Genomic DNA, 26,469 nt, shown 5'->3' on the forward strand with positions numbered 1-26,469 from the left:
TGGTCTTGTTACCCCTTTTTCCCACCAAACAAACAAACAGTCAAACAACAAAACACACTCATGTGTGTTGTACTGTAGTAGTAATAGTAGTAGTAGATGTGTGTTGTACTGTAGTAGTAATAGTAGTAGTAGATGTGTGTTGTACTGTAGTAGTAATATAAGTAGGAGATATGTGTTGTACTGTAGTAGTAATAGTAGTAGCAGGGTGTTGCACTGTAGTAGGAATAGAGGTGGTAGTAGTAGTAGTATATGTGTGTTGTATTGTAGTAGTAATCGTAGTAGTAGTAGTGTGTTGTACTGTAGTAGTAATAGAGGTGGTAGTAGTAGTAGTAGATGTGTGTTGTATTGTAGTAGGAATAGTAGTAGTAGTAGTAGTAGTATATGTGTGTTGTATTGTAGTAGTAATCGTAGTAGTAGAAGTGTGTTGTACTGTAGTAGTAATAGAGGTGGTAGTAGTAGTAGTAGATGTGTGTTGTATTGTAGTAGGAATAGTAGTAGTAGTAGTAGTAGTATATGTGTGTTGTATTGTAGTAGTAATCGTAGTAGTAGAAGTGTGTTGTACTGTAGTAGTAATAGAGGTGGTAGTAGTAGTAGTAGATGTGTGTTGTACTGTAGTAGGAATAGTAGTAGTAGTAGTAGTAGTATATGTGTGTTGTATTGTAGTAGTAATCGTAGTAGTAGCAGTGTGTTGCACTGTAGTAGTAATAGAGGTGGTAGTAGTAGTAGTAGATGTGTGTTGTACTGTAGTAGGAATAGTGGTAGTAGTAGTAGTAGTTGTGTGTTGTGCTGTAGTAGGAATAGTGGTAGTAGTAGTAGTAGATGTGTGTTGTACTGTAGTAGGAATAGTGGTAGTAGTAGTAGTAGATGTGTGTTGTACTGTAGTAGGAATAGTGGTAGTAGTAGTAGTAGATGTGTGTTGTACTGTAGTAGGAATAGTGGTAGTAGTAGTAGTAGTAGATGTGTGTTGTACTGTAGTAGGAATAGTGGTAGTAGTAGTAGTAGATGTGTGTTGTACTGTAGTAGGAATAGTGGTAGTAGTAGTAGTAGTAGATGTGTGTTGTACTGTAGTAGGAATAGAGGTGGTAGTAGTAGTAGTAGATGTGTGTTGTACTGTAGTAGGAATAGTAGTAGTAGTAGTAGTATATGTGTGTTGTATTGTAGTAGTAATCTTAGTAGTAGAAGTGTGTTGTACTGTAGAACTAATAGTAGTAGTATAGGTGTATTGTACTGTAGTAGTAATAGTAGTAGTAGATGTGTGTTGTACTGTAGTAGTAATAGTAGTAGTAGATGTGTGTTGTACTGTAGTAGTAATAGTAGTAGTAGATGTGTGTTGTACTGTAGTAGTAATATAAGTAGGAGATATGTGTTGTACTGTAGTAGTAATAGTAGTAGATGTGTGTTGTACTGTAGGATTAATAGTAGTAGTTGTAGTAGTAATAGTGGTAGTAGTGTGGTGTTGTTGTTGTGTAGTAGTGGTTTTGTGTAGTAGTAGTAGTAGTTGTAGTGTTGTGTAGTGGTAGTAGTAGGTGTAGTGGTGTTGTAGTAGTGGTGTTGTTGTGTAGTGGTGGTGTTGTTGTTTTGTAGTAGTAATAGTGGTGTTGTTGTAGTAGTAGTAGTGTTGTGTAGTAGTAGTAGTAGTAATAGTTGTAGTGTTGTGTAGTAGTGGTGTAGTTGCTTCTACACCTGCATTGCTTGCTGTTTGGGGTTTTAGGCTGGGTTTCTGTACAGCACTTTGAGATATCAGCTGATGTAAGAAGGGCTATATAAATACATTTGATTTGATTAGTAGTGGTGTTGTTGTGTAGTAGAGTAGTAGTGAGTGTTGTAGTAGTGTTTGTGTAGTGTAGTACATTTACATTTTAGTCATTTAGCAGACGCTCTTATCCAGAGCGACTTACAGTAGTGAATGCATACATTTCATACTTTTTTTCCCCCGTACTGGTCCCCCGTGGGAATCGAACCCACAACCCTGGCGTTGCAAACACCATGCTCTACCAACTGAGCCACACGGGACCATAGTAGTAGTAGTAGTAGTAGTAGGTAGTAGTAGTAGTGGTTGTTGTTGTTGTTGTGTAGTAGTAGTAGTAGTAGTAGTAGTAGTAGTAGTAGTAGTAGTAGTAGTAGTAGTAGTAGTAGTAGTAGTAGTAGTAGTAGTAGTAGTAGTAGTAGTAGTAGTGGTGTTGCACTTCCTAACCTCCTGCCCAATGTATGACCATGTTAGAGACACATATTTCCCTCAGATTACACAGACCCACAAAGAATTCAAAAAAACAAACCCGGTGTTGATAAACTCCCATATCTACTGGGTGAAATACCACAGTGTGTCATCACAGCAGCAAGATTTGTGACCTGTTGCCACAAGAAAAGGTCAACCAGTGAAGAACAAACATCATTGTAAATACAACCCATATTTGTACTTATTTATTTTCCCTTTTGTACTTTAACCATTTGCACATCGTTACAACACTGTATATATACATAATATGACATTTGTAATGTCTTTATTATTTTGGAACTTCTGTGAGTGTAATGTTTACTGTTAATTTTTATTGTTTATTTAACTTTTGTATATTATCTACTTCACTTGCTTTGGCAATGTTAACATATGTTTTCCCTGCCAATAAAGCCCCTTGAATTTAATTTCACTGAATTGAGTAGAGAGGTGAGGAGGGAAGGAGAGAGGAGAATGGAGAGGGAGAGAGGGGGATGAGAGAGTAGAGAGGTGAGGAAAGGAGAGAGGAGGGACAGAGAGGGTGTATAGACCATGTATCTGATGCTGTCTGGACATTGAAACAGCACCCCTCTGTCTCAGTGTGTGTAGACCATGTTTTTGATGCTGTCTGGACAGTGAAACAGCACCCCCTTTCTCTGGTGATAAAGTTTCAGCAGAGAGGAAGAGGCGAAGCGAGAGGGCTCACTCTCGCCAAAATGTGTCCAATATCAGCCCAATGCGTTTCTATGGGAATATTAAACTTGTCTCCTGCCTTCCCGCCTTTGGGAGAAAGACTTCCGTTCTTAGGGCGGAGACATGAGCATCTCGTCATTATACTGTATACAGATCTCTGTTCTCAGCCTCTTGTGAATTGGAAAGGAAAGTTGGCGGGTACACAGTGCACTGTTAGGATGCTGGATTGCCCCAAAGTAAATTGATGTTTTGACAAAATTCTATAATTACTCCTGTCTAAATAAAATAATTGAAAATACTTCACCAGGGAGCATGACTTAACCACAGAGGATCATTAGCTTCTTTCAAACACATTGCTGTGGATTGTTTCAAATCATAAGTGCTTTTGGGAAGCCAGCAATTTGGGTAGTGCGATGAAAGAGCAAAATATCATGATCTGATAATCCCATTTATCCAGTGGAAACAACATAAAAAAGAGCTTTCTGTCCCGAGCTCACTGGCGCAGGAAACTATGAGGGACCGGAAATGGCTAGTTGATACAATGTTGCAAGTTCATTAGGACAGCTTCTGGCCGACCCAGTGATGAGATGATACAATGTTGAAAGTTCATTAGGGCAGCTTCTGGCCGACCCAGTGATGATTTGATACAATGTTGCAAGTTCATTAGGACAGCTTCTGGCCGACCCAGTGATGATTTGATACAATGTTGCAAGTTCATTAGGACAGCTTCTGGCCAACCCAGTGATGATTTGATACAACGTTGAACATCACTAGCAATAGCTCAAGTCAAGACAGATAGAAAGGGAGGCAGACAGGCGGAAAAGAGAAATTAATGTGATTGAAAGAACCAGAATTTTCATCAGGATATTTTCTACTGTTTTTATTTGTCGGCTTTAGGCCCATGTATTTTATTTAGTTGATGATGGAAGGTATAGGCTTACTGCTGCATTGGCCTATAGGCTATCTCTGAGTTCTATGGAAGTTATAGGCTTACTGCTGCATTGGCCCATAAGCTATCTCTGAGTTCTATGGAAGTTATAGGCTTACTGCTGCATTGGCCCATAAGCTATCTCTGAGTTCTATGGAAGTTATAGGCTTACTGCTGCATTGGCCCATAAGCTATCTCTGAGTTCTATGGAAGTTATAGGCTTACTGCTGCATTGGCCTATAGGCTATCTCTGAGTTCTATGTAAGTTATAGGCCTACTGCTGCATTGGCCCATAGGCTATCTAGTTATATGTTCTAATTTCTTTAGCCGCCAATGGTTAATCAAGAAGACAGTGAATGTTTCTGAGTGGCCGAGTTACAGTTTTGACTTAATCTATGGCAAGACCTGAAAATGGTTGTCTAGCAATGATCAACAACCAATTTGACAGAGCTTGAAGAATTTTTTTAAAGAATAATGGGCAAATGTTGGACAATCCAGGTGTGGAAAGTTCTTAGAGACTTCCCAGAAAGACTCACAGCTGCAATCGCTGCCAAAGGTGAATCTAAAATGTATTGATTCGGGGTTGAATCCTTATCTGATCAAGATACTCTACACAGTATTAGTATTTTATTTTTCATAACATTTTATCTTAGAATTTTTCTTCCACTTTGACATAAGAGTATTTTGTGTAGATCGTTGACAGAAAATGACAATTAAATCCATTTTAGTCCCACTTTGCAACACAACGAAATGTGGAAAAAGTCTAGGGGTGTGAATGCTTTCTGAAGGCACTGTAATGTAACCCCAACCCTTAGAGCTAGAACGATAACAGCTTACTAACCCTTACCAACCAGAGCCCGACCAGAGCAGGGCCCATTTCTCAGGACCTCTGAGTTCCTCTTTAAAGGCCCAGTGCAGTCAAAAATGTCATTTCCTGTGTTTTATTTATATTTCCACACCATGAGGTTGGAATAATACTGTGAAATTGTGAAAATGATAATAATGCCCTTTTGGTGTAAGAGCTGTTTGAAAAGACCGCCTGAAATTTCAGCCTGTTTAAGTGGGGTGGAGTTCACCAGGCAGTGAATTTGTTAATTGACCAGTAAAAAAGAGAGTTCCAAACCTCTCTGCCAATAACAGCTAGTTTTCAGTTTTACCCTCCCCACTCACACCACTCCCAGACAGTCTTAGAAAAATTATTGTTTGAGAAATTGCCCTTGCTAAGAAGCTATTTTTGTTATTTTTGACCATTTTGATTGAAAACAATCACAGTAAGGTACTTAATTGTTACCCAGAAATGATTTCATATTGAGATAAAAGCGGATGCATTGGGCCTTTAAACAACCATAACATTTAATCTGTCCATTCTGAGAAGCAGAAGGAGTATACACTTTGGAGGGGAGCCAAACTCAGAACCAATCAGGAGAGGAGATTGTGCCACTCCTGGACATATCAACTCTCCAAAGAGCCACTCCAAACTTGTTCCCGGGCAAAAGCTACAAACAAAATGATACAATTTCCTCTTCATATTTCAATTGTTTGTCTATTTCAATCCCACTTGTACTGTTCTGCCTGTCGTAGCCAGTGATTCAATGCCAATCAAAACAGCAATGTATTTGTAGAGCCTTGAAACAAGCCTGAGCCAGGAACACAAAGGGATAGTCCAGGATTATGGCAATGAGGCCCTTTATCTACTTCCCCAGAGTCAGATGAACTCCTGGATACCTTTATTATGTCTCTGCATTCAGTTTGAGGGAAATTGAAGGAAAATATATGCGCTTTGGAACTATTCCCTGATGAGATGCGTTCCAAAAACGTTTCTTGGAAAAAGAAACATGAGCAAAATGTTGAATATGATGAGAATCTTTTGAAGCACGGATGTAAAGTGCCAGAAAAAGATTCAAGACCCTGGAGCCCTGTGCCCACAGCTCTGCTTTGAGACTGACCATTCAGGTACTAGTGACATTTTACACACCGATAGTGGTGTTGGCACGTTCTGCCGCACCCATATTCAAACTCCCAGCCGCTGTCAGTGGTATAAAGTACTTAAGTAAAAATACTTTAAAGTACTACTTAAGTCTATTTTGGGATATCTGTACTTTAGTTTACTATTTGTATTTTTTGACAACTTTTACTTTTAATTCACTACATCCTAAAGAAATGTACTTTTTACTCTATACATTTTCCCTGACACCCCAAAGTCCTGGTTACATTTAGATTGCTGAGCAGGACAGGAAAATGGTCAATTTCCCGCACGTATCAAGAGAACATGTGGTCATCCCTACTGCCTCTGATCTGACCAACTCACAAAACACAAATGCATCATTTATAAATGATGTCTGAGTGTTGGAGTGCGCCCCTCGCCATCTGTAAAATTGAAAAAGAAGTATGTTTTTATAAATGTTATACTTAAGTATATTTATAACCAAATACTTTTGGACTTTTACTCCAGTAGTATTTTCGTGGGTGACTTTCACTTTTACTTGAGTAATTTTCTATTAAGGTATTTATACTTTCACTCAAGTATCACAATTGGGTACTTTTTCCGTCACTGGCCGATGTCACACTCCTCATAGACTAGCAAGTAATTTTAAGGCAGTACCAGCTCATGTTTCAGTCATTAGGACATTGACAAACAGAGTCTGACATTACACGCAGGTTAACATGCAGTGAGGCCAGTACAACACGTCTTGAAATGCAAGTACTTAGGCTTTCAAATCCAAGTGAATTTATCTACAGAGCCACGGATTATTTTAAGGATGGCACAATTACCAACCAGCTGTTTGATAATGAAAGCAGACATTTTAGAGTGGCTTAAAGCCAACTGGCTTGCTCTTCGGGGTACATCTCGTGTAGACTGGACTACAGGTTCTGGCCTGTAAGCAAGGCACACAAGAACCATTTGAATGCAGAACGACTGTGGATAATGTTTATATCAATATTCTGGCCATGAAACTCCATCCCGTGATAATGTTACTAACAATACTCACACAACAATCAGGCTCCCACCTGAGTAAAGCGTTAGATTTGGGTGGTCCTGCACTTTCCACTGAATTCTTACATGGGCCACTAATATTGAATCCTGGACAGGATATCCTAACCACTTGTGTTGCATCTAACTATGTTATCCCACAATGTGCTAACTGCAAACGAACACGACACGTAGTGAACACTTATTGGGACTTGATGAGGGGCAGTGCCCCCAGGCATTTCAGCCACGGTGTAGACGCTTCCACTCCCAGTCAATGTACTGCCTGTCTCAGGACAGGTCATCTATCATCAAAGTGGTGGAACCTTAGATTTGGGAATCCATCTTTCTTTATCTGTCTTAAACTAGGCACAATGGAGCAAAAGTTCCAGACTTGAATAGGACTCGTCTGTCCCTGGTGGCGGCCGCATCTGTGTCTCTCTCCAGCAACCAGACAGGCCAAGCTACAGAGCTCAGACATTTTTCCTATTCATTGAAACCCTAATTTGTCAAGTGTTCCTTGTTTTTTAACATGAATAGCAAGTTTTAACCGACAATGCAATCATTGGACAGACCGCCGTGTTTTTTTGGAAACATGGGTTTTTATTATGCTGGTGTTGTCTTGGTTAAGCATAGGACAGGTTTCAACTTTTACAATGTCTAGACATCCTCCCACTGCATGGTGTGAGCGGGTAATTATAGAGCAGCGTTTCCCAAACTCGGTCATGGGGAACCCAAGAGGTGCATGTTTTGGTTTTTGCCCTAGCACTACACAGCTGATTCAAATAACCAACTCATCATCAAACTTTGATTATTTTAATCAGCTGTGTAGTGCTAGGGGCAAAAACCAAAACATGCACCCAGCGGGGTCCCCAGGACCAAGTTTGGGAAATGCTGTTATAGAGAAAATTATCCTGCAAACTCTCTTTGATAAATATCCTGACCTATTTGAGAAAAGGTGCAGTCTCTATCCCAATGTTTTAAAGTCAAAATGCAGCTGGCCCGGAGCTCAGACTAACTGTAGTTCTAACATAGCTGGGTAGGCTGCGACAATGTAGTCTCTCACATGTATTTGACCCTTTTCATCTTGTGTGGTAATCAATCAATCAAATGTATTTACAAAGCCCTTTTTACATCAGCAGATGTCACAAAGTGCTGTACAGAAACCCAGCCTAAAACCCCAAACAGCAAGCAATGCAGGTCTAGAAGCACGATGGCTAGGAAAAACTCACTAGAAAGGCAGGAACCTAGGAAGAAACCTAGAGAGGAACCAGGCTATGAGGGGTGGCCAGTCCTCTTCTGGCTGTGCCGGGTGGAGATCATAAGTGCACATGGCCATTAAGGCCAGATCGTTCTTCAAGATGTTCAAACTTTCATAGATGACTAGCAGGGTCAAATAATAATCACAGTAGTTATAGAGGGTGCAACATGTCAGCACCTTAGGAGTAAATGTCACTTGTCTTTTCATAGCTGAGTGTTCAGAGGTCGAGACAGCAGGTGTGGTAGAGAGCGGGAGGGAGAGAGAAAAAGAGGGAGAGGAAGGAAGAGAGGGGGAGAGGGAGACAAAACAGAAGGTCTGGGACAAAAAAGTGGCTATCTGAGCCCCCCTCCCTCTTGAACACACACACATCATGGTGGGATTTAGCCATGTCCGCCATATCAATATTAGCTGATCCCTTGCACATACACATAAGCCATTTGCTTGATCCCTTGTAATCTGTTGTTACATTTGTAAATGTGTTTTCTTCGAGGTTATACAGAGTGCTAGTCGAGTGGCTCTTGTTTGTGTTCCTATGGCCATGTCCATCTGATACACTATATATACAAAAGTATGCGGACCCCTATTCAAATTAGTAGATTCGGGTATTTCAGCCACAGACGTTGCAGACAGATGTATAAAATCGAGCGCACAGCCATGCAATCTCCATAGACAAACATTGGCAGTAGAATGGCCTTATTGAAGAGCTCAGTGACTTTCAATGTGGCACCGTCATAGGATGCCATCTTTCTAACAAGTCAGTTTGTCAAATTTCTGCCCTGTTAGAGCTGCCCCGGTCAACTGTAAGTGATGTTATTGTGAAGTGGAAACGTCTAAGAGCAACAACAGCTCAGCCGCAAAAAAGCAAGTAGTGTGTAAAAATCGTCTGTCCTCGGTTGCAACACACACTACCGAGGTCCAAACTGCCTCTGGAAGCAACGTCAGCACAATAACTGTTCGTTGGAAGGTTCATGAAATGGGTTTCCACGGCCGAGCAGCCGCACACAAGCCTAAGATCACCATGCGTAATACCAAGCATCGGCTGGAGTGGTGTAAAACTTGCCGCCATTGGACTGTGGAGCAGTGGAAACGTGTTCTCTGGACTGATGAATCACACTTCCCCATCTGGCAGTCCGATGGACGCATCTGGGTTTGGCGGATGCCAGGAGAATGCTACCTGCACGAATGCATAGTGCCAACTGTAAAGTTTGGTGGAGGAGAAATCATTTTTTATCATGGTTTGGGCTAGGTCCGTTAGTTCCATTGTAGGGAAATCTTAAGGCTACAGCATACAATGACATTCTAGACGATTCTGTGCTTCCAACTTTGTGGCAACAGTTTGGGGAAGGCCCTTTCCTGGGTCAGCATGACAATGTCCCCGTGTACAAAGCGAGGTCCATACAGAAATGGTTTGTCGAGATCGGTGCGTAAGTACTTGGCTGGTCTGCACAGAGCTCTGTCCTCAACCCCATCAAACACCTTTGGGATGAATTGGAATGCCGACTGCGAGCCAGGCCTAATCACCCAACATCAGTACCTGACCTCACTAATGCTCTTGTGGCTGAATGGAAGCAAGTCCCCGCAGCAATGTTCCAACATGTAGTGGAAAGCCTTCCCAGGAGAGTGTAGGTGGTTATAGCAGCAAAGGGGGACCAACTCCATATTAATGCCCATGATTTTAGAATGAGATGTTGGACAAGCAGGTGTCCACATACTTTTGGTCATGTAGTGTAGGTGAAGATGTGTGTGAGTTTTGTCCCACCCCTCTGCAAGCCAGTGGCGGTTCATTGAGTTTCCTATCTTTTCTTTGCTTTCTTGTTGTTGTAATGATGATGAACTTTTATTCCTTTACACAGCAAAGATTACTTCAGGTTTCGATTTCAAATTTTAACTTTATATGACTCAACCTGTTGCTATATGACTCAACCTTTTTCCTGTTTTTATCTAATCACTGGCAATATAGAAAGCTGAGTCCTTGGATGGATTTCTTTGCTTTGGCCCGACGCCCCTTTTATGTCCATGATACAAGGGGATCACACAGGCCTGGGTGGTTTCTTCAACTCCGCTCTCAATTTTTGGCCATGTTGGCCGTGTTCTGTTATAATCTCCACCCGGCACAGCAAGAAGAGGACTGGCCACCCCTCATAGCCTGGTTCCTCTCTAGGTTTCTTCCTAGGTTTTGACCTTTCTAGGGAGTTTTTCCTAGCCACCGTGCTTCTACACCTGCACTGCTTGCTGTTTGGGGTTTTAGGATCGGTTTCTGTACAGCACTTTGAGATATCAGCTGATGTAAGAAGGGCTATATAAATACATTAGATTTGATTTATATGTATTTTTATTGGGTGATGATGATTCTGACTGATAGAGTCAATGCAACTTCTTCACGTTGTCCCATAGAGGCATAGAGGCCTGTAGGTTATACTGTATGTTCTATGTAGGTTATATGTTCCATGTCTTGTTGAATGTTTCTGTTCTGTCATCAAATCAAATTGTATTGGTCACATACGGTACACATATTTAGCAGACGTTATTGCAGGTGTTGTGAAATGCTTGTGTTCCTAGCTCCAACAGTGCAGTAATATCTCACAATTCACAACAATACACACAAAGCTAAAGTAATGGAATTAGGATTTAAATAAATATTAGGAAGAGCATTGTCAGAGTTAGGAGTATAAATATATATAAAAGGAATTCAAACAGAGTTAAGGAGCAACGATTCCAATTTGTGCAGGTAATTGCTATACTGTAGAGAATTTTTACAGTATGTAGAGTATGGCCCATCTCTCCAGCATATCAATACAGTACTGCATAGTAATGTGTTACAGTAACTGCAGTAAACAATCTTTCATTCCAGTACTGTATTTGCAGTATAGTAAAATGTGTGTTTTTTTACTTCTGTAGAGAATCTTTGAGCTGGATGCCATGGCTGACCCTCAGGAGTACATCTTCATCGACGAGGCAGGGTTCAACTTAACAAAAAGGCGCCAAAAGGGGGCGCAACATCATTGGTCACCGTGCCATCATACAGGTTCCTGGCCAGAGCGGAGGCAACGTCACCCTATGTGCGGCCATCAACAATCGTGGCGTGCTCCACCGTCATGTCAAAGTGGGTCCATACAACATGGCACAACTCCTTCCATTACTAGACTAACTGCACAGTAACATTATTCAACAGGAAGGGGAGCAGGGCAACCAGAGCAAGCCCAGTATGTTGTCATTTGGGATAACGTGAGTTTACATCGGGCTGCTCTGGTTCGCGCCTGGTTCAATGACCACCCCAGGTTCACCGTTCTTTATTTGCCAGCATATTCCCCATTTGTGAATCTGATTGAGGACTTTTTCTCAGCATGGCGGTGGAGAGCGTATGACTGCAACCCTTACGCACAGCAACACCGCCTGGAGGCAATGGTAGATGCCTGTGGTGATGTGTCTGTGGAGTCTATCCAGGGTTTTCTAAGGCACACAAAGGGCATTTTTCCCACGCTACCTGGTAAGCGCAAACATAATGTGTGACGTTGATGACATATTATGGCCTGACCCAGACCTGAGAAGAGATGATGAGAACGCTGATGCTGAGTAACCTGTACATTTGCTGCATTTGGACATAAAGCCTTTGGATATTGGGTATTTTATTTTGCATGGACTCTTCCTTACATGTTTTGTCAGTGTGACATTTCAAAGGTCAGGTTTTGACCAAAACAGCATATACAGTAGTATTCCCTTATCCACTAATGTAATTACAGTACTGGGTGTTTCTGAAAGGGTTATCTGGATAGTCAGTGCTGTGATTTTACCAAGTTCTAAATTATTTATCTGAAAATCTAATCTTAACATTTTGGTAGCAGTGTTTTGAATTAATCCCTCCAGTGTGTAACAAACAGTCATGTAATCTCTGTTTTTGACAGCTTGTGTGTGTTGTCTGAGGTAAACAATTGAATTGGGACCCAGAAGTTACATGTTTGTAGTGTTGTGTGTGAGTTTTTAGAATTGTGTGTGAAGAGTTGAGAAAATGGTGAGTTGTTCCAGGAATTGTGTCTAAGCAATTGAGAAAAACTGTAAAACTCCATAAGTGTTGCTCTCCACTTTATGTCAGACCGAGTTTTGAAATCAGTGCAATTCGAGTATGATAGTGTAACCGATGTGAAATGGCTAACTAGTTAGCGGGGTGCGCTAACGTTAGCTGGCTGGCTCGCTAGCTAACGTTATGTGTATGGTCTTATTAATCGTATCTCAGAGCCATTTGCTTGGCTAGCTATAGCCTAATGTTAGATAGCTAACATTGAACATGGTTGGTTAGCTACCTGCAGATTCATGCAGTGTAGTAACATCATGAGTGGGGATAATGGTTCATTGTTTACCTAGCTAGCTAACGTTAGCTGGGTGGCTCGCTGTCACAACTTCCACCAAAGTCGTTTCCTCTCCTTGTTCGGGCGGTATTCGGGCGGTGTTCGGCGGTCGGCGTCACCGGTCTTCTAGCCATCGTCGATCCACTTTTCATTTTCCATTTGTTTTGTCTTGTTTTCTTACACACCTGGTTTCCATTTACCTCATTAAGTGTTGTGTATTTAACCCTCTGTTCCCCCCATGTCCTTGTGTGGAATTGTTTGTTTGTAAGTGCTTGTACTCTATGTTACTGGTGCGCGTCGGGTTTTGTACCCATGTAGGTTGTTTTTGTATTGCTGTGGGTTTTGTATTAAACGGCTCCGGCTATTACCTATTTCTGCTCTCCTGCGTCTGACTTTACAGCCACCAGTTCCGCAACCCTTACACTCGCTAGCTAACGTTAGCTGGCTGGCTCGCTAGCTAACGTTATGTGTATGATCTTATTATAGCCTAATGTCAGCTAGCTAACGTTATGTGTATGGTCTTATTATAGCCTAATGTCAGCTAGCTAACGTTATGTGTATGGTCTTATTATAGCCTAATGTCAGCTAGCTAACGTAGAACCAGGTTGGTTAGCTATCTGCAGATTCATGCAGGGTAGTAACCTCAGATAGCCACTGCCTAACTTCTGTCTTATATCCTTCACTTTGTGGCCTTAGACACATTGGTTTGTGGGTCGTGGGGGGGGGGTCAGATAGGCACTGCCTAATTCCTGTCTTATATCCTTCAATAAGTGACCTAAGACACATTGGGTTGGGGGGGCTCAGATAGCCACTGCCAAACTCCTATATTATATCCTTCACTAAGTGACCTTGGTTCACACAAGCAGTGGGTGAGCTTTGGATCTCACTATCAAGTTTTATTGTGATTGTTGCTGGCATCCTCTTTAGAGCATTAGGTAGGTCGGGCACTGATGTCGGGCAATTAGGCCTGGTTCGCAGTCAGCGTTCCAATTCATCCCAAAGGTGTTCGATGGGGTTTAGGTCAGGCCTCTGTGCAGGCCAGTCAAGTTCTTGCATATCGATATTGACAAACCATTTCTGTATGGACCTTGCTTTGTGCATGGGGCATTGTCAAGCTGAAACAGGAAGGGGCCTTCCCCAAACTGTTGCCACTTAGTTGGAAGCACAGAATTGTCTAGAATGTAATTGTATGCTGTAGCGTTAAGATTTCCCTTCAATGGAACTAAGGGGCGCGAACATTGAAAAACAGCCCCACCATTATTCCTCCTCCACCAAACATTACAGTTGGCTCTATGCATTCGGGCAGGTAGCGTTCTCCTGGCATCCGCCAAACCCAGATTTGTCCGTCAGACTGCCAGATGGTGAAGCGTGCTTCATCACTCCAGAGAATGCGTTTCCATTGCTCCAGAGTCCAATGGCGGCGAGCTTTACACATCTCCAGCCGACGGTTGGCATTGCTCATGGTGATCTTAGGCTTGTGTGTGGCTGCTCGGCCATCGAAACCCATTTCATTAAGCTCCCAACGAACAGTTCTTGTGCTGACGTTGGAACTCTGTAGTGAATGTTGCAACTGAGGACAGACAACACTCACCGGTCCCGTTCTTGTTGCTCCTAGACGTTTCTACTTCATAATAACTGCACTTACAGTTGGCAGGGCCATTTCTAGCAGGGCAGAAATTTGACAAACTGACTTGTTGGAAAGGTGGCATCCTATGACGGTGCCACCTTGAAAGTCACTGAGGTCTTCAGTAAGGCCATTCTACTGCCAATATTTGTCTATGGAGATTGCATGGCTGTGTGCTCGATTTTATATGCCTGTCACCAATGGGTGTGGCTGAAATAGCCAAACCACTAATTTGAAGGGGGTGTCCACATACTTTTGTATATATAGTGTATGTCATCTTTAATATTGTTATTGAACTGTTTCACAGAACGTCTTATTGCTTTTTGTTTTTAACATGTTGTTTATTACTAAGTTCTGTTTCTAGTCATCTAAATTCAAGTTGTTTTTAGTAATGGTTTTTATATTTTCAAGGCAAACCTGCTCCTAGAGGAGGGGGGCTATTTCAACCTGTTCCTAGAGGGGGGGGCTATTTCAACCTGCTCCTAGAGGGGGGCTATTTCAACCTGCTCCTAGAGGGGGGGGCTATTTCAACCTGCTCCTAGAGGGGGGGCCTGCTAGGGGGGGGTATTTCAACCTGCTCCTAGGGGGGGTTTCAACCTGCTCCTAGAGGGGGGGGCTATTTCAACCTGCTCCTAGAGGGGGGGGGTATTTCAACCTGCTCCTAGGGGGGGGGGCTATTTCAACCTGCTTCTAGAGGGGGGGTGTTTCAATCTGAACCTTCTCTCGTTCTCTGATAGTGTAACGTTAATTACTCATTCAATGGTCTTTCATTCCATTTTATATCCATCTGATTAGTACTTGATCTCCTCTGAGGTTACCGTTGACCAGACCACCATACAAAGCCAAACAATGACTGGTAACTCTTCACTGTAATAATGTTTTGATGTGATTGAACTGCTGTGTTCTCTCTGCCTTTAACAAATAATACCGTTTTATTGAGCTTGTTTGAAGGAATGTGTTACCCAGGGACATTTGCATGTCTAAAGCTCCCCTGGAAGAAACTCCTGATGCCATCGGCCCAAGGACTAGAGGTTGGGTTCCATAAGCTGGACTGAAGACTGAAGGACAAACTATCTTGTGGTCCGTTTCTTCCTGTATTGGACACAGGCTGTTCATGTACAGCTTCTGTCCAGGGGGGATTTGTACGCTCGGCCTTAAACTATGTGCTCTCTGTCACCTCTGGGTCTGCATGGCAAATGGCCCAGGAACACAAGGAAAACACTCCCCCTGTTTAGAGGCCAGCATGTCTCTCTCTCTCTCTCTCTCTCTCTCTCTCTCTCTCTCACACACACACACACACACACACACACACACACACACACACACACACACACACACACACACACACACACACACACACACACACACACACACACACACACACACACACACACACACACACACACTCACAGTATAAAGCGGACTGACTGTTGGAATCTGTGACAGAATATTACTACTGCAGCCATGTTTGCATCTATTTGAGACTTCTTGCCTGAAGATAACACAGCGGCCAGTTTATTAAGTACACCACCCCGCTCTCAAAAATAGTTTGCTCCTAAAGCAGGCAGACAAGTATCGAGGCATTCTAAGCAACGTTGAGCATGGAATGATCATCGGTGACAGGATGGCCAGTTCCAGTATCTCAGAAACGGCTAACCTCCTAGGCTTTTCACGCAGGACAATGTCTAGGGTTTACCTAGCACATCGTGCGACAAGCAAAAAGCATCCAGTCAGCGGCAGTCCTGTGGGTGAAAACAGCTCGTTGATCAAAATAAATCAAATTTTATTAGTCACATGCGCCGAATACAACAGGTGTAGGTAGACCTTACAGTGAAATGCTGACTTACAGGCTCTAACCAACAGTGCAGTTTAACAAAATACGGATAAGAATAAGAGATAAAAGTAACAAGTAATTAAAGAGGAGCAGTAAAAAATAACAATATATACAGGGGGGTGCCGGTACTGAGTCAATGTGCGGGGGCACCGGTTAGTTGAGGTAGTATGTACATGTAGGTAGAGTTATTAAAGTGACTATGCATAGATGATAACAACAGAGAGTGGCAGTGGTGTGGAGAGGTCGAAGGAGAATGACAAGAATCTCGCAAGCTATCAAAGCAAGCGGTAAAGCTTCATATGACACCAATTTTCACTTTGTTGCACCTACAGATGAAACATTATGGAGTCTAAAGGAGGCCTGTAACACCTACAGATGAAACATTATGGAGTCTAAAGGAGGCCTGTAACACCTACAGATGAAACATTATGGAGTCTAAAGGAGGCCTGTAACACCTACAGATGAAACATTATGGAGTCTAAAGGAGGCCTGTAACACCTACAGATGAAACATTATGGAGTCTAAAGGAGGCCTGGGTAAGGTCAAAATTCCATAAATATGCCAACTTTGATTAAATATTTCTCAATTATGCTTTTAGATACAAATGTTAAATATGTGTCAACAATCCTTCCTCCAAAGGACCATTCTATGAAAGATATTTCATGAAAATTTCCTAAATCATGTTCTTTATTGTCTGGGTTTCGTGAGGAATCACTCAATAGATTGTTTCCTCTGTGTTGTCTGAGAATCATTGCATTCACAGTGTTGTGCATCTGTGGATGAAGTAGTGAGTTATTAATATCTCCAACATCTGACAGTCTGATAAAAACAGCTGTGAAACGATCAGCGCTAGTGAAGAATATTATATAAGCCAGCTACCATGGGTAGGCTTACATTTTCCCTCAATGTTGGAGATGTCTGAAAGATAATTCTTAAAGGTTATACTTTACATTTGTTCACAAAATTCATGTAAACTATAAGTCTATGTTTTTCACCCATATTATACTGAGTTTCACCCAGACCCAGCAACTTTCCCCATGAACTTATGAAGCCTGAGTTTTGATAATCAATCACATTTATTTATAAAGCCCATTTTTACATCAGCAGTTGTTCCAAATTGCTTTACTGTAACCCAGTCTAGACCCCAAAGAGGTTTAGGAAAATGAGTAATGTCCCGGGTAGAGCACAAGCTTTCACACCAGTCCACCACGCAGGAAGAGAAGTACTACCATGTGTGGGGTTGGGGAGTAACGGATAACATGTAACGGATAACTTAAAAAAATTTTTTTAACTGTAATCCATTACGTTACCAGCAAAAATATTGTAATCAGATTACAGATACTTTTGAAAAACGACTAGGATTTTTGCAGAAAAAGTAATTTTTCACACCTTTCTTTTCCACAATGACAGTCAAATCAGCATTGAAAAAAGGGGCAAGTTTAAGTTTGTTCTGCCTGAGCGAATCTGAACACAAGTCAAGTTTGATGGATCATGGGAAAAGATCAGGAACAGGCTTTTGAAGGCAACAGTCCAACCTATGTCTTCCAATGGTGCGACTGCTGTCGGTATCCAAAGATGATCCAACTTGAAGAAACGCTTGGAGGTAAGGAGGACAGCAGTGATGTAGCTTACGGCAGTGGTGTAGCACAGTGGCTCCCGCAAGGTTCCGAGCAAGCTTGAGGCCCTGGGTCTGAACCCCGCCTTGTGCAATTGGGTCCTGGTCTTCCTGACGGGCTGCCCCCAGGTGGTGAAGGTAGGAAACATCACCTCCACTTCACTGATCCTCAACACCGGGGCCCCTCAAGGGTGCGTGCTCATTGAGTTGGAGGCCAAGCACGCCTCTAACTTAATCATCAAGTTTGCAGACGACACAACAATAGTAGACTTGATTACCAACAACGATGAGACAGCCTACAGGGAGGTGAGGGCACCCGGAGTGTGGTGCCAGGAAAATAACTTCTCACTCAATGTCATCAAAACAAAGGAGATGATCATGGACTTCAAGAAACAGCATAGGGAGCACCCCCCTATCCACATCGACGGGACAGCAGTGGAGAAGGTTTAAGTTCCTCGGCGTACACATCACTGACAAACTGAAATGGTCCACCCACACAGACAGTGTGGTGAAGAAGGCGCAACAGTGCTTCTTCAACCTGAGGGGGCTGAAGAAATGTGGCTTGTCACCTAAAGCCCTCACAAACTTTTACAGATGCACAATTGAGAGCATCCTGTTGGGCTGTATCACTGCCTGGTATGGCAACTGCACTGCCCACAACCAAAAAGATAATCAAGGACAACAACCACCTAAGCCACTGCCTGATAACCCCGCTATCATCCAGAAGGCGAGGTCAGTACAGGTGCATCAAAGCTGCGACCAAGAGAGTGAAAAGCAGCTTCTATCTCAAGACTATCAGACTGTTAAACAGCCATCACTAACTCAGAGAGGCTGCTGCCTATATACAAAGACTTGAAATCATTGGCCACTTTAATAAATGGAACACTAGTCACTTTAATAATGTCTCTTTAATAATGTTTACATATCTTGCATGTCTTGTACTCATCTCATATGTACACCACCGTTCTACATTTTGGGGTCACTTAGAAATGTCCTTGTTTTTGAAAGAAAAGCAATTTTTTTGTCCATTAAAATAACATCAAATTGATCAGAAATACAGACTTTGTTAATGTTATAAATGACTATTGTAGCTGGAAACAGGAAAGCTATTTCCAGCTACAATAGTCATTTACAACATTGACAATGTCTACACTGTATTTCTGATCATCTCATATTTAAACTGTATTCTATACTATCTACTTTATCTTAGTCTATGTATCACTCATCTCATATGTATATACTGTATTCTATCCTATTCTACTGTATCTTAGTGTATGCATTACTCATCTCATATGTATATACTGTATTCTATACTATCTACTGTATCTTAGTCTATGCCACTCTGACATTGCTCATCCATATATTTATATATTCTTAATTCCATTCCTTTACTTAGATTTTTGTGTATTGAGTATATGTTGTGAAATTGTTAGATATTACTTGTTAGATATTGCTGCACTGTTGGAGCTAGAAACACAAGCATTTCGCTACACCCGCAATAACATCTGCTAAACACGTGTATGTGACCAATATAATTTGATTTGAACAGTGATGAAAATATTTTTCAGAATATTGACAACAAGATATTGATTCCATCAGTAACGGAGTTGACAACATGTACTCAAAACAGACATATTTCTGCCTCTAAAAAGAAAAGTTTAATGTAAACATTTGTAAAATATGGAAAATTATTTATTTTTAAAATGCCGAATAAAAACACAACCATTCTATCAGATCTTTCCTCATTCTGACAGAGTGGAAGTTATCTCACTGAGTTGATGTTTTACAGAGTTATCAAAATGTATGTTTCTTCTTCATTCAAGTGGTATACACAGTAGACATTAGGTTCTTCCTCAGTTGCTTTATGACTCCTAATTAAATGTAACATATCTGAAGCAAAATGTATATTCTATTAGGCAGATTGAGTGGACAGTTTATGGTTGTGACCATGGTGATTCCAATATTGTTTGTTTAAATCTATCAACAGTAGATAACTTTCCAGACCATGAGTGGTCTTGTTGCTCTACATGTAACGAGGACATGAATAAGGGGTCCTTATGGTATAGCTGGCCCGTTCATCCCTGATTCATTTAGGATTTTAGACCAATCTCCGGACACTTCGTTTAGTAATCACAGTTTTGAGATAAATATTTTTTACATTCTCAGAGGGCTATTGCAAGAAACTACATAATTACATATTTTATTAGGATCCCCATTAGCTGTTGCGAAAGCCGCAGCTACTCTTCCTGGGGTCCACACAGAACATGAAACATGACATAATACAGAACATTAATTGACAAGAACGGCTCAAGGAAAGAACTACATACATTTAAAAGCAGCACACATAGCCTACATATCAATACATACACACAAACTATCTAGGTCAAATAGGGGAGAGGCGTTGTGCCGTGAGGTGTTGCTTTATCTGTTTTTTGAAACCAGGTTTGCTGTTCACTTCAGCAATGTGAGATGGGAGTTCCATGCAATCATCATGCTATATAATATTGTATGCTTTCTTGAATTCCGTCTGGAAAGACCCCTGGTGGCATGTCTGGTGGGGTAAGTGTGTGTATCAGAGCTCTGTGTAAATTGACTATGCAAACAATTTAGAATTTTCAACACGTGAATGTTTCTTAGAAAAATAAGAAGTGATGCAGTCAGTCTCTCCTCAAGTATTAGCCAAGAGAAACTGGCATACATAGTATTATAAGTATTATAACGTCCTCTCACTGTCAACTGCGTTTTTTTCCAGCAAACTTAACATGTGCAAATATTTGTATGAACATAACACGATTCAACAACTGAGACATAAACTGAACAAATTCCACAGACATGTGACTAACAGAAATGGAAAAATGTGTCCCTGAACAAAGAGGGGGTTCAAAATCAAAAGTAACAGTCAGTATCTGGTGTGGCCACCAGCTGCATTAAGTACTGCAATGCATCTTCTCCTCATGGACTGCTCCAGATTTGCCAGTTCTTGCTGTGAGATGTTACCCCACTCTTCCACCAAGGCACCTGCAAGTTCCTGGACATTTCTGGGGGGAATGTCCCTAGCCCTCACCCTCCAATCCAACAGGTCCCAGACGTGCTCAATGGTATTGAGATCTGGGCTCTTCGCTGGCCATGGCAGAACACTGACATTCCTGTCTTGCAGGAAATCACACACAGAACGAGCAGTATGGCTGGTGGCATTGTCATGCTGGAGGATCATGTCAGGATGAGCCTGCAGGAAGGGTACTCACTCCTGGTGAGACAAAACCGCGACTCATCAGTGAAGAGCACTTTTTGCCCGTCCTGTCTGGTCCAGCAACGGTAGGTTTGTGCCCATAGGCGACGTTGTTGCCGGTGATGTCTGGTGAGGACCTGCCTTTCAACAGGCCTAAAAGCCCTCAGTCCAGCCTCTCTCAGCCTATTGCGGACAGTCTGAGCACTGATGGAGGGATTGTGCGTTCCTGGTGTAACTCGGGCAGTTGTTGTTGCCATCCTGTACCTGTCCCGCAGGTGTTATGTTCAGATGTACAGATCCTGTGCAGGTGTTGTTACATGTGGTCTGCCACTGCGAGGACAATAATCTCACAGTATGGACATTGCAATTTATTGCCCTGGCCACATCTGCAGTCCTCATGCCTCCTTGCAGCATGCAAAAGGCACGTTCACGCAGATGAGCAGGGACCCTGGGCATCTTTCTTTTGGTGTTTTTCAGAGTCAGTAGAAAGGCCTCTTTAGTGTCCTAAGTTTTCATAACTGTGACCTTAATTGCCTACTGTCTGTAGACTGTTAGTGTCTTAACGACCGTTCCACAAGTGCATGTTCATTAATTGTTTATTGTTCATTGAACAAGCATGGGAAACAGTATTTAAACCCTTTACAATGAAGATCTGTGAAGTTATTTAGATTTTTACGAATTATCTTTGAAAGACAGGGTCCTGAAAAAGGGACATTTCTTTTTTTGCTGAGTTTATTAGCCCTCTGATTACAATGAAGAACAAAATGTGCTGCTTTGTTCTGGGCCAGCTGCAGCTTAACTAAGTTTTTCTTAGCAGCATTTGACCACATAGCTGGACAATAACCTAGATAATATAAAACTAGAGCCTGCAGGACTTGCTTTGTGGAGTGTTGTGTCAAAAAAGCAGATAATCTCTTTTTACAGACAGACCTCTCCCCATCTTTACAACCATTGAATCTATATGTTTTGACCCTGACAGTTTACAATCTAAGGTAACACCAAGTAATTTAGTCTCCTCAACTTGTTCAACAGCCACACCATTCATTACCAGATTCAGCTGAGGTCTAGAACTTAGGGAATGATTTGTACCAAATACAATGCTCTTTGTTTTAGAGATGTTCAGGACCAGTTTATTACTGGCCACCCATTCCAAAACTGACTGCAACCTCATGCTAAGGGGTTCAATGTCTTCATTAGCTGTGGTTCCTGACACATATATTGTTGAATCATCAGCATACATGGACACAGGATTTGATTAATTCCAGAGTCATGTAAAAATAGAAAAAGAAGAGGGCCTAGCAACCTGCCCTGAGGTACACCACACCCTACATGTTTGGCATTTGAGAAACTTCTATTAAAGAAAACCCTTTGAGTTCTATTAGATAGATAGCTTTGAATCCACAATATGGCAGAGGTTGAAAAGCCATAAAACATTTGTTTTCTTAACAACAGGTTATGGCCAATAATATCAAATGCTGCACTGAACTCCCCCAATCTTCTTATTATAAATTTATTTCATCCAATCATCAGTCATTTGTGTCAGTTCAGTACATAAGATCATTTTTCAGTTAATATCCATTATTGACAGATTTTTTTTAACTTTTTGGGAGAGTTTGAAATTGGAATCCTTTGCTGACAAGGGCATTTCCAGGCATAGAGCAAACATGGAAATTAATAATATTGAAAGTACTTCCAACTATAAAAATAAAGTTTGCCTGCCGGACAAGTACTGTCACGGCTTTCAAGAATCTCTGAGCTAATTTTTTGCTGATCAACACATTTTGCCATGAGGCTGAGAGAGCTTTTGCAGTTTAAGCTAATTTCCTGTAACCGCATGTTCAGATACTATCTGGGGGGCCCGACCTCTGGTGGGACTGCAGGGATGTGTGCTATGCCAGCGGACTATGGGTGATATGGATAACACTTACAGTATAATTGATATATACATAGCCTACTGATGTGAATCACACTACTGCTCTCTCATTTAGCTATTAGCGCCTTATGGATTGTGGTTGTTGTGGATGGCTGTTCACAAATGTATACAGTGCATTCGGAAAGTATTCAGACCCCTTGACCTTTTCCACATTTTGTTACGTTACAGCCTTATTCTAAAATTTATTAAATTCTGTTTTCCTCATCAATCTACACACAATACCCGATAATGACAAAGCAAAAACAGGTTTTGTGAAATTGTAGCAAATGTATCAAAAGTAAAAAACAGAAATACCTTAACTATGTTTTCTCCAATGCATGTAAACATTGTAAATGTAAACAAACACTGTATAGCCTCATAAACAATGGTTAAAACAATCATTTAACTATCATGGATGGTCAGTCCTTGCATCCATAGCTCTATTAATTAATCTGAGTGGTTACATTTCTCCCCGTTCATCCCTCAGCGTTTTACCAAAACAGAGGCAGGTTGTCACTTTGTTATTGTTTCAACTGTGGATTCACCTTTTAAACAGCTGCAAATGATGGAGATATCAAAGAGTCACCAACAAAAACATAAACAATAGGCCTATAGCAGCAATATGGAATACATTTTTCACATCAGTAGTGCTCAAAGCATGCCATTCCATGAGAGCAGGATTTATTTTTCAACTCGAAGAAATGATCCCAATCAGTCCTCCATTACAACAAAAGCATAAACAACAGAGTATGGTTGGCTAATATATCCATCGTTTTTAGGTTATTCTCAGGTAAAACAATTAGGCTAATCCATTCTTCCATATTTCCAAGTCCTGTTCTTGAAGCTCAAGCGATATTGAATTCATTGGAATGACTGGAAATCTGACAGACTGCTTTTTAATGTAAAGATATAACCTAATCTTATTATTATCTGTAGTAGAAAGCAATGGGTTAGAAGAATCCTACATAACCAACCCATAAAGTAATATGGAATATCCATTTCTGGCCAGCTATGTAAACTCTAACATTGATTTATCCTGCAATAGATTATATTCTTCTGGGCTCCCAAGTGGCGCAGCGGTCTAAGGCACTGCATCTCAGTGTAAGAGGTGACACTACAGTCCTTGGTTCAAATCCAGGCTGAATCACATGGCTGTGATTGGGAGTCCCATAGGGTGGTGCACAATTGGCCCAGCGTTGCCAGGGTAGGCTGTCTTTGTAAATAAGAATTTGTTCTTAACTGACTTGCCTAGTTAAATACAAATTATTCAAATACCTCTTTAGGGAAAAGTAATCAGATTATGTTACTGAGTTTGGGTAATCCAAAAGTTACGTTACTGATTACAATTTTGGATAGGTAACTAGTAACTAGCATTTAGAAAGTAACCTACCCAACCCTGTCCATGTGTTTTTTCTCTCCCTGGGAAAGAGTAAATGGATGACGTCACGGCAGGGTTGGTCTGTCGTTTATTAGGCAAACCGAAGTGCCAGGTTGCAAGAGCTCGCTTCACACAGTGCGCTGTGTCTGCCTGTAAACTTAGAGGGCTAGCTCACCCCATACGCTCAGCTAGGGATGTTTTACTAACTACTTTATAAACAGAGGACAACACAAACATTCACACAAGTGCTGTAACTCTCTCTTAACTTTAACTAAACGGTAATTAGTTTAAAAGTCACTTGCACATTCACTGAAGTTTGACTTTTGAATTAGGACGAAAGTTGTCTGTCCTTTTTTGTTTCTTTTTGCTGAAGAGCGGATTGCTTGTTAAAACTCTACTTTTGGATTGGTTGATATTTTCTTAGTCTCGAAGAGAAACTGTAAGACTCGATCGAGATGGTTGTGCTGTCACTGACGGTACTACTAGGATTTATAGGAAGTCTGACTTCAGCCGACAACGTAAGTGTCTTTCACTTTACCGTTATCTGGATACTTTGTAGGTACTTTGTGTTTGTTAACGACCTTTGAGTTACAAAGTGTTGCAAGCAGAAGTTAAAAAGTTGCCTGGAACTTCTAGCAGAACTTCTAGAAGAACTGTACGCCTCTCTAAAACATATTGAGAAGTTAGATCTAACTTCTGATATACTTTCTGTCACTGATCTAAAGTCTAGAACTTCGTGACTCCACTTGGTCAGATCACACACTGAAGCATCGAATACGAGCTTCTGATGTAAAATTGTAAGGAATTTAGATAGGTCTATAGATGTTATTTCTTACCAAAAATATTGTAGGGAAACCTAGTTGAAAGATCATGCATATTTTATAGAAAAACCTTTGATTTTGATTAAATTAAAATGTTTTTCTCTCCCTCTCCAGGCTGATGCCATAGATAAAGAAGGTAAGACTATTTGTTGTTATTTTTTTACCTTTGATTTATGAATGAACTTATTTTTAGCGTTAATATCAATTAACTTAACTAACTTATTTCTCATGGGTTTTTATTTTGTATTTTTTAGTTCTACTATTTTGATATTGAATACTGCAGTTTTGGGTAGGGCTGGCAAGACTGGTGCATGTGACAAATCAAAATTAAAACTTGAACTTAATTCATATATAACAAGCTGGTTTGTAAACAACAGCTGTAGTGTTATGATCTTCTCAACTTAATATGTTAACTAATGTCTAATCTGGGTGGAAGGGGAGGAGTGTGTCTGGTCAGCCATACACACTCACTTTCATTCCCTGGCTGAGTCGCTTTAAAGGTTTTTTTAGAAGGGGAAAACTGCTATTGCTAGAATCCTTTACATCTGCTGCCACTCTGAGGTCAGGAAGCAGTGAGCTGCAACAATGTCCTGCAGGATCCCAAATACATATCCTACTTCCCCATCCAATATCACCACAACATCCGACATCAGGATCCCCTCTAGCTCTGGTCCAGGGTGTTAGTGCGTTCCTTTACTACAAACTCTTTAGTAGAGGAACACACACTAACACCCCTGGACCAGAGCTAGATCCCCTCCACATCCTATTGCATTAGCCGTGAGCTCTGGGCCCTATTACAGTTCTATAGTGTTACAGTTCTATAGTGTTACAGTTCTATAGTGTTACAGTTCTATAGTGTTATAATGTCAGTTCTATAGTGTTATAATGTTAGTTCTATAGTGTTATAATGTCAGTTCTATAGTGTTACAGTTCTATAGTGTTATAATGTCAGTTCTATAGTGTTATAATGTCAGTTCTATAGTGTTATAATGTCAGTTCTATAGTGTTACAGTTCTATAGTGTTATAATGTCAGTTCTATAGTGTTATAATGTTAGTTCTATAGTGTTATAATGTCAGTTCTATAGTGTTACAGTTCTATAGTGTTATAATGTCAGTTCTATAGTGTTATAATGTCAGTTCTATAGTGTTACAGTTCTATAGTGTTACAGTTCTATAGTGTTATAATGTTAGTTCTATAGTGTTATAATGTCAGTTCTGTAGTGTTATAATAATAGTTCTATAGTGTTATAGTGTCAGTTCTATAGTGTTACAATGTTAGTTATTTTAGTGCTTTAGGTTAAAATGTCAGTGCTTTTACAATACTTCAAATGAATCATGTGCTAATTCTGCCTTCTCATTGCCCCGGGATCTAATGACTGTTAAGTACAGGCATGGGCCAGCTAGCCTTTTCCAAACCACACTGCTCTTATGCAGTAGATCAGACTCTCAAACTGGACTGGTTTATCTCCATCTCTTCATTCAAAGTCTCAATCATGGACACTCTTACTGATAGTTGTGGCTGCTTTGCGTGATGTATTGTTGTCTCTGCCTTCTTGCCCTTTGTGCTGTTGTCTGTGCTCGACAATTTTCATACCCTGTTTTGTGCTTCTACCATGTTGTGCTGCTGCCATGTTGTGTTGCTACCATGTT

General features: G+C 41.0%; 1 protein-coding gene across 3 annotated transcripts in view; it reads left to right on the forward strand.

Moving 5' to 3' along the window:
* Positions 1 to 24,101: 24,101 nt before the first annotated feature.
* Positions 24,102 to 26,469, forward strand: part of adamts3 (ADAM metallopeptidase with thrombospondin type 1 motif, 3) — a 298,496-nt gene continuing 296,128 nt past the window's right edge. For all 3 annotated transcript variants that reach the window (XM_045695468.1, XM_045695469.1, XM_045695470.1), the window contains exons 1-2: positions 24,102 to 24,515; positions 24,933 to 24,954. In XM_045695468.1, the coding sequence (XP_045551424.1) occupies positions 24,453 to 24,515; positions 24,933 to 24,954 (85 nt within the window). In that variant the 5' untranslated portion in view covers positions 24,102 to 24,452. The remainder of the gene's footprint in view (positions 24,516 to 24,932; positions 24,955 to 26,469) is intronic.

Source organism: Salmo salar, chromosome ssa15 (assembly GCF_905237065.1).
Source record: "Salmo salar chromosome ssa15, Ssal_v3.1, whole genome shotgun sequence".
Lineage (NCBI taxonomy): Eukaryota > Metazoa > Chordata > Actinopteri > Salmoniformes > Salmonidae > Salmo > Salmo salar.